The sequence below is a fragment of the Cicer arietinum genome, chromosome 7 (genome assembly GCF_000331145.2).
Source record: "Cicer arietinum cultivar CDC Frontier isolate Library 1 chromosome 7, Cicar.CDCFrontier_v2.0, whole genome shotgun sequence".
NCBI lineage: Eukaryota > Viridiplantae > Streptophyta > Magnoliopsida > Fabales > Fabaceae > Cicer > Cicer arietinum.
In genome coordinates this window covers 11,519,215-11,528,977 of record NC_021166.2, presented here as the reverse complement: position 1 = coordinate 11,528,977, position 9,763 = coordinate 11,519,215, and the positions used below count along the sequence as shown (strand labels likewise).

The following is a 9,763-nucleotide window of genomic DNA, read 5'->3' as shown; positions in this document are numbered from 1 at the left end:
ATTCTTAATGTCTTCTTTTAATTACAGAAATAATAACATAATGATGCAGCCAATTTTTTATAACGTGGCACTTGCAAAATGTACTATTACTGCTGATTGGACATTTAATAATAGTATTTAAAATAAAAAAAATTATTCATGAATTCTTGTACTTATTTAAGAACCTAAAACTAAGTCTTTACAAAAAAATCAAACTAATTAATTAATCACTAAATAAATCAAATAATAATAAAAACCTCTCATAAAAAAAACAAAAACAAAAAAACCCAGTAACCTTCACCTTCATCACACAAATTCCAATTCTAAATCCATTTCGCAGAAGCTTTCAGCAATATCAATTTTATCACAAAACCACAATAAAAAATAAAAAGTCTAGGTTGCAACAAGTAAAAAATGGAAGACGTATAAGGGTAAGAATCCGGATCTTCAAAAAATGGTTTCTTACTCACTAAAAACCTTCCTCTTATGCCACCTCATTCAAAACCATATGTGATATATAATGCGAGATACATTTAAAAAATAAATAAAAGAAGACACATGTATTTTCTTGTCTTTCATAATTACTTTTCTTGATAACAATTAACATTTTTGGTTTAGATAAGACATATGCATTTTACACTAAGTCTACGGTAAATTTCGAAAAGAAAAAAAAAAGTCACGTATTTATAAACTAAAACCTTCCTAATCGCAGCCAAAAAACAAAAGATAATGGGTGAAAGTGATACAAAACATTAAAGACCCACCAAAATCACGTTTAGAGACCGCACTTTGCAACACACGATTCCGAAACACACTATTACAACCTACAACCGTTTTCTCACTCTTCGGAGTTTACAATGACTAAATCACCCTAAAAAAAGAGTGGTCAACGACGGAAAACATCAAATTCAAACGGGCGGTGCGCAAGTGGAGCAGAAGAAGCCCATGGGCCAATATGTATGGGGCGAGTACGGGGTTGGGCCATAGGATGGGATGGAACAGCGACGCGCTCACAAGACGGGCACATAGTAAGCGTGGTAGGTGGAGCCATTTGCATGTAAAACTGAGGGGAAAGTTTGAGTGCTCTAAGCTCTTGAACTTCCTTCTGTAATCTCCTATTTTCATCCGTTAGATTTTCACAGCACCTTTTCAACACCTCACAATCAACTTCCGTTTGCTTCAGCTTCGTCCTGTAATTTCAATTCGTTAGATTTCTTTACAAATAAAAAAAACAAAATAAAAAATCTCAGGTATTGATTTGAAGTAACTATAACTAACCTAGCTCTTCTATTTTGGAACCAAACTTCAACTTGTCTTGGTCGAAGGCCAAGCTGCTTTGCAAGTGCCAACTTTTGTTTCTGAAAATAAAAACATAAAATCTTAGTCCATGAATAAAAGAGAATTCATATTTTTGAATTTGAGAGTAATTATCGAAGAGCTTACGGGATTGAGAGTATTGTGTTGTTTGAAAGTTTCTTCGAGAATAGCTGACTGGTTTTTAGAGAGTCTAAGCTTTTTCCTAGCGGTTTCAGCGTCTTCTTCATCACTAATATTCCCTCCTGAACACGCTCTGTCCACGTCATCTCTCTCGCTTCGTTTTCCACTAACACTCGAAACTGTGCTGTTTGGAGACGAAACTCCTGTTTCCTCTTCTTCGCAGTCAATAACCGTTGATGGTAACCGATTCACGTCGATTCCTCGTGTTAACGTTTCGGAGTTTCGATCTGTGCGTACAAAAATAAAAACATTGAATAATTGATTTTGTGATTGAATAATATATATGCAGGCAGATCCGGAGAATGGTAGTACATACCGGAGGAATTGGAAGAGAATTTGTGAAGGAAGTTCAAACTTAGACTCAAACTCAAGTCTTCCTTTTGAATAAGCATCATTGTTTAAGAATATAAAAGCAGTTAAGGGGTGGTATGGTTTAGGAGGGTGAGGAGATTAAATAGGAAGGAAAGGAAATGGGGAGGGAGTGGTGTGTAAGTTGAATGATTACTTTATGTCAGGATGGGCAGTTATATCAATCATCGCATTTGCCCATCAAATAATACAACCTTGTCTCTCTGTCCACCCTTTATTTAACTTTACTACTATTACTAGATCATTTCTTACCTCTTACCTCTTACCTCTATCTTCTTATCTTTCACCATTTGGTAAATGGATTCCAGAATGCTTATCCTTAAAATATATCTTTATTCTTTTTTAATTGTTCATTTTATTATTATTTACATATATTAATAAAATTATTCAATTTTCTTCATTTGTATTTATAATTTTTTTATTATTTATTATTTGATTTTACTTTTTCTCTTTATAATTTAATAATTATAAATAATTTTATCAATTTCATAATTATTATTATGTTTAATTGCAGTTTTTGTCCTCTATTTTAGCTGAATCGCGAAAATAGTCATCTCATTTTGTTTCTCTCCAGTTTTGGTCCCTCAAACGTAATTTTAGTCTAAAACTTGATGAAATTTCATTGTTTTTTGTATTTATTTAAGTCACACCATGCATTGAGATTTCATTTGCAATAATTGTACCTGAAATATATGATCATAAAAAATGTAATACGGCTTTAAAAAATAAAATGTCATCAAATTTTGAACCAAAATTCTGTTTATGGAACCAAAATTGAGGAGAAACAAAATAGGAGACTACTTTTGCGATTCAGCTAAAATAGAGGACCAAAATTCTGAATTTTAAAAATGATAAATACAAAAGTGACTCTTAAAAATAATCAAAAAGATTACTAAATCAAATATCCTATTAACAAATGTCTTGAAATCCATTTAATGGGAGAGGTATATCAAGAGAAAGGGAGTGAAAAGAAGAATTTTAAATTTTTTGTTGTATTTAATTTTTAAGATGAGAGAGGAGGAGGGAACCAAAATAATTTTTGGAATTTATTTTGCTCCTTTTCATTTTTTGGGATTCAGTGAAGGAAATCAAAATTACATAAAAATTATTTTAAAATTGATTAAATATATTATAAGTCTCTATAAATTTTTTATTTATTTATTTTAGTCTATAAAATAAAAATATAATTTTTAATTTTACAAAATATCATAAATGCAGTTTTAGTTTTTTGTGTTGAATGGATATATATTTTTGAATGAATTTTTTTAGTATATTTGCAATAATATAGAAAGTTTCTCCACAAAAAAGTAAACTTAAAATTTGATTTCTAAATCTCTATTTTCATATTTTATCTTTGGTTTTTTACATTTAAAACATAGTTATTAATCTATTCATTCTAAAAATAAAATAAAAATTGTAAAATAATTTTTTTATAATATTCTAAACAAACTTGCAAAAAAGTCATTCAAATTTTATAAAATTTGAGAAAAATTAAAAGTATTTCATTTCAGTATAAACTAAAATTAATTGCTAGATATAATTTTATATAGGTTAAAAATTGTATTTTTTTTACATAAAATAGAGTTGAAATATTGAAATTTTACTAAAAATATAGTTAACTATTTTAACTCCTCATCCATTGAACTAAATACAAAAATGTTATAAATTTATTTTCACGTTGTCTCTTCTATTTTAAACTAAACATATTACTATTTTCTTCTCGCCTCTCTATAAAAATTCATCATCTTCCCTTCATTAAACCAAACAATTATTAAGAAACTAAAATTAAAAGTTTTTCATAACTTTAAAATTTTTAACGAACTAAAATACAAGTTCCAATACATTGTTAATTGACTCTTTTTCTATAAATATAATGTTTACTTTAACACTTGTTTGGTTTTCCAAAACTCCCGTTTCGCACCAAGGACAACAACGATGACAAGCTATATTAAATTACTTCATGGGGGAATAGACTTGGTTTTTAAAGTCTCTGTCGCTTGTAAAAAATTCAGGTATGATAGACTTTTTTGAAACATTACTAGGTCGAATTTTTATAAAAATATTGTATAATATTTTTTTCTACAAAAATCTGGTATAATTGATTAATTTATTTGAAAGTCTATTTTGAATTCTCATCAAAATGAATTATAAGTAAAAATAAACTAAATTACAAATTAAGAAATGTAAGTGAGCATATTTAATTTAAATAATCTCGATAAAAATGAAAGTTGATAGTCTAAATTATTTTAAATTAACAATAAATTTGATATTTAAAAAAAGAGAAGTTAAATTAAATGAATGATATTTAATTTAGAGATAATATCATTAAATATAAGAAAAATTATTTATTTTTACTTATATTTCATTCTAAAAAACGTAACTCAATTTTGTTTATACTTTACGGTTGGAGTAATAATAATATTAAAAAGATAATCACACATATTATTAAATAAATTAACAGAATAATAGATAAATGAAATTAAATTTATTTAGAATTTACAAAGTCTTTTATAATAATATATTTAAATATATCAACAATTAATTTAAGCTTATAATATGTCTGAATTACTTAAATGTTAACTAATTTATAATTTAATAGAAATTCAAAACTTAATAATAATAATAAATAATAATAATAATCATAAAATATTTATATTTACTTAAGTTAACTCGTATGATATATTTTGAAATATATTTTATGATTTGTAGTATAATTTATTTTAATTAAATAGAATTCTAAAAGGTCAAAATACTCATAACTACATGAAAAAAGTTTGGTTTGCCTGGGCGTAACAAAGGTTAAACCATAGATTCCTAAGTATGTATGACCTGTTAAAAATTATCATTTTTTAGAACAATTAGTTAGTTTTATTATTTATTTCTAATAATATTTTGACGGATTTAGATTTTATATCCTTTGTATTTACTTTATTACTCTATCCTACTTTATAATCCAAACCCATTGTTTGAAACTAAAAATAAATTAAGAAAAACAAAGACAAACTTATTTAGTACAAGAAATGTTGGAATGTAGGAAATTGATTTCAAGAACTCTCTTGGAATGAGGATATTGATTATTTGTTGTCAGTTGTATGTTGGAGTGTACATGCATGTAGTTCCACGATCAAGAAAGAATTTTTATAATGATAGATTTTGTTTATATAATTTGTGTGTGTCTTTATGATATTAGAGGTCTTATTAAATATTGAGATTTTTTATAATTTTTATAAGGTTTTTATTATGATTATTAGAGAAGGAATATGTGATATTTAAATCACTCTCCGATGTATGATGCATTTTATCTTAACCAAAAAATAGTGAATATCATTTAGTGATAGTAATCACTGTATGATTGTTATTTGGTGGCTCAGCTTGAGAATACAAGGGTGTTATCGTTTTTGTTATTGTCAAATTTTCTCTTCATCATCTAATAGTCTCAATTGAAGTATATGTGAGTTCCAGTAGACAACGAGTCTAAATTCTACTCTAGATGGTGGTTTGCTTTAATTTTAAAAAAGCTTCTATAAAGAACAATTTAAATTTACTCATTTTTATGTTGGGTTTAAACTAAGATGCTATGAGTCCGACAAAAAAAAACTAGTGTTTAATACAACTACTTAATTAATAATAAAAATGGTCCAAGATATATATAGGTATGAAAATGATAGCACTTATCAATTTCCACAAAAGAGTATATGTTATTTCAATTCCATAATCCACTGATATATAATATAATTGAGAATACATGTATTTGGTGTGTTTGGTTTTGATAAGACGATAACTATATACATCATATCCTTATTCATGTTATATTGCTTTCTTTTGGTTGATGAGACCGGTAGTGGTATCCCTTTACACATTTGGTGATGTCTATGATAAGACTAATATCAACTATTTAACACTTAAACATTTATAAAAATTTATTAACAAGACCTATAATAAACCAAAAAAATATATGATCTGGTTAGTACAAGTTGGTAGCGCAAATTTTGTATTGGGCCAACTTGAACAACCATTTGCAACCGATCAACATCGGCTCAACAACACGAGTTTGGTCATTTTGATTTTCAATACTCGAAAATCATGTGACCTATAGATTGAAATTATAAATATTTTATTATTTTATAATTTTCATTTATTGTATGTTTATTTATATATTTGATAGTAAAATAAAAAATAAAAATTTATATATACTGATAATATTAATATATTTTACATCGTTAATCAATCTCAATTATGAATTTAAAAGTATTTAATTTTTATTATAATTATATTAAAAATTACAATTATAAATAATTAAACTCTATATTTTCCTGATCCATAATTGTGTCTAGGGGTAAAACAAGAAAGAGTTGCTTTTTATGGTAGCAAATCACACAAAATCTTTTGGCATTTAACCTTGTGGGCCAGGTCGCACCTGAAGACTTAGCACTGTATAGAATCAGTTCCCTACATCAACGGGCGAGGTCAAATGTCACATGAATAATGTAAGAAAACTCGTTATCAACATCATCTTCACTAGACATATCCATCAAAATCAGCGTAGCAAATGAGTCATGATTGGAGTTCGAAACCAAACAGATAACCTTTTAATTTCATTTGTGTTGTCCCTTGGTGGGTCCCCATTATCTTTTACCCATGCGATCATCACGAGGGTCTTTCCCCAGCCAACAACGTCGTTGTCTCAAACTTTTTTCCTTTTGTTTTTTTATCTTCGCTTCTAATGAGGACCGTGTGGGGGAAAATGGAATACAACTTCTTTTGTTTCTTCCTCGGGTCCTTCCAAGACTCGCGCGTGGCCCAAAACACGATTTTACTTTTTTTTAATCTCTACACTTAGGATACTCTTCATTTTTAGTAACAGTTTACGCAAATACAAATATAGACATCCGTTAAAAAATAAAATAAAATAAAATATTAAAATTTCGATATTCAATGTTTTAAAATTTTCAAAATAATTTATATAAAATTTTGTTTTTAATTTTTATTTTATTTTAACAAGTTTTTTTTAGAGTATTGTTAACACCCTTATGAACAAAAATAGGTGATTTACAATGGTTTCTTTATTAGATTATCCCTTTTTTTTTTTTTTAATACCAATCTACCCTACTTTGAAATAAATATACCAATCTGCCCTACTTTTTTGCCCCAGATGCAAGTCGCATCCTGGGGCTGCGACCTCTTGAAAGGCAAAAATTTCAACTGCAACACATGGTCGCATCCTGGGGATGCGACCTCCCACTTGGGAAGTTTTTTTTTTTTTGTTGTTGAATTTTTTGTGGATAAAATAGGAGGTCGCATCCTCAGGATGCGACCATGTGTTGCAGTTGAAATTTTTGCCTTTCAAGAGGTCGCAGCCCCAGGATGCGACTTGCATGGGGCAAAAAAGTAGGGCAGATTGGTATATTTATTTCAAAGTGGGGTAGATTGGTATTAAAAAAAAAAAAAAGGATAATCTAATAACAAACCCGATTTACAATACTCAACTTGTCATTATAATAATAAAAAAATATGCATAAAATCTTAACTACTATTATAAATCAAATTAATTTATTTTATGTTATTATTTTTTTTTAATAAAAAATTTATTGTGAAAAATATTGGACGAATCAAAGAGACCGAATCTTTTATTTAATTTAAAAGTATTTAACACAAATACTTGAATATTTGAAATTAAAAATAATATTTTAATAAATTGACCTTGTATTTTATAAAAATAATAATAATATATTTAATTAAATTTATTAATAACTTTGAAAATTATATTTTTTAGTTATAATTGTGACGAGATGAAGTACACAATAAGAGTAAACTAAAGGGATATTTAATTAATTTTAAAAAAACATTAATTAAGACTTATAATGAAGTAATATATGTTACTTAATGATCTTTAATTCTTTTAAACTTGTATATATAAATTAAGAAATAGTCAATTTTCAAAAGATAGATTGATTTATCTTCATTTATTATTGTTTTATTCACAATTTTTCTTCTTCTCAAATCCAAATAATCTATTACACTTAATCTTATATATTCCCCCAATAAAAAATTCATATTATTTTCCATTGTAAAATCCCTTTGACGTTGGGGGGAAGATATACTATATGCCATACTTATGTGTTTCTAATTCCACGTTGTATTTCACATTATATTCTTTTATTAAAGTTTTTTAAAAAAATCAGATTAGCATATGTCTGAGAATACATGTTAAATATATCAAATGTATAATTTATTTTATTAAAAAATATAATATTTAGATTTTTTAAAAGTTTAAAATACAAATTTTAAAACAAAAATTTTACTTTTAAACCACTTGTTAGTTTTTTTTTTTTTTAAATGTAATCAAGTATTTGCAACCATATATATGAAGTGAGAATTCATGTTTTTAATTATTTACAAATGTGTCCTTTCTCTCGTTAGAGAATATATATTCTCTTTATATGGATTAGGGTTTTTCTCTCTTAATCTCTTAATCTCTTGAATACTTTTTTTTATTATTTATGCTAATTAAATTGCATATCTATTTTCAATGTTTTTCTTTTGACATCATCTATTTTCAATATTAAACACTTAGTAATCATAAAACTAACTTAACAAATGTATTTTAAGTTTTTTAATAATATGTATAATTTTATTTTAAAATAACTAGAATTTTAAGATAAAATTAAAAATATAAATAAAAAACAAAAATTAAGAACGGAAATGGTAATTAATATTAATAGTACATTTAAAATTTAAAAGTAAAACATATTTTGCTACATTTATTATGGAATAACTATTTTTAAAATGATGACTGATTACCCGCACGGAGGAAATTTCAAAGTGGCATAGTGTTTAAATATATTAAAATTGTGTATTCACAATTGCAATGAGAATATGAAAGTTTAAGGTGAATTAATTATTATCATGTTTTTAAAATAAAAATAAAATTGAAATGAGAGACAAGATGTCGGGTGATGATTATGAGTGTCCCCACGAGTGCGTGGTAGCTGTCCCACGTGTCCCTTGAAATTGTGTTTGGACTCTCCACAAACCCCAATAATGGATCCATCTCCAACTTATTCAAATCATAACAATCATTAATTATAAACACCCACTGCCCGACAAACCATTCTATCATCATTCATCAACTCTCTTTTTAAATTTTTTTTAATGCTAAAAAATATATTTGAGATATTTATCAAAAGATTATAAATATAATTGTTATGAAAAAAATAATATATTTTTTATTTTAAAAATTAAATACACAATTTTTAACATATATTTTAAATGATATTTTTATTTTTAGATATTCAAAAATACTTGTTAGTATTTTTTTATTAAATATATTTATACTAAAAATTTATGCTTTCATTGTATCTAAAACAAAATTACATTCTGAACCTTCTAAAAATTTAAAAATTGTTATTTTTAATTTTAGTTTTTTAATAAATATTTAAAGATATTTATTACTTGTTAGCATCATCCAATTTTTTCATTTAACATATTACTCTTATATGGTGATTTGTTTCAAAAAAAAATGACTGCTTTTATATGATAAGATTATTTGTCAAATAATAAAAAATAAAATTTTATCATGAAAAGGACAATTTTGAAATAGTTGAAAATATAAGTTTTAATGTAATTTTTCATATTTAACTTTTTAACAAATAGACAAGGACACTTGCTAATAATTAATATTCTAAAAATAAATATAATTATCAACCTTGCTGTCGACACTACCCTACCTTTTTCTACACCCCACAAGTTTGAAGTACCTACTTGTATTTTAAAAGGCAAAAAAAAAAAAAAAAAAACAGAAATATCCTTTGCTCCTCGTATAGTCCGTACGAGGCCCATTCCCCATGTGATTTACACGTGAATTTAGGTACATCTCCACTTATCCGTCGTGTTTGGTTTCACTTTCGATGTTCAATTA

General features: G+C 26.2%; 1 protein-coding gene across 1 annotated transcript; it reads right to left on the bottom strand.

The window, feature by feature from the left end:
* Positions 1–520: 520 nt before the first annotated feature.
* LOC101492367 (homeobox-leucine zipper protein HAT4-like) lies at positions 521–2,003 on the bottom strand. The gene is made up of 4 exons (XM_004508884.4): positions 1,793–2,003; positions 1,423–1,703; positions 1,258–1,337; positions 521–1,169 (listed from the first exon to the last, which is right to left on the bottom strand). The coding sequence occupies exons 1-4, from the start codon at positions 1,869–1,871 to the stop codon at positions 866–868; spliced, it is 744 nt and encodes a 247-aa protein (XP_004508941.1). The 5' UTR covers positions 1,872–2,003; the 3' UTR covers positions 521–865.
* Positions 2,004–9,763: the final 7,760 nt, after the last annotated feature.

Bases quoted from the DNA above. Each gene is read 5' to 3' on its own strand.
- LOC101492367 (XM_004508884.4), bottom strand. From the start codon at position 1,871: ATGATGCTTATTCAAAAGGAAGACTTGAGTTTGAGTCTAAGTTTGAAC. The intron at 1,338-1,422 runs GTAAGCTCTTCG...TTTTATTTTCAG, and splicing joins AACACAATACTCTCAATCCC to AAACAAAAGTTGGCACTTGC. The intron at 1,170-1,257 runs GTTAGTTATAGT...TTGAAATTACAG, and splicing joins TTCCAAAATAGAAGAGCTAG to GACGAAGCTGAAGCAAACGG.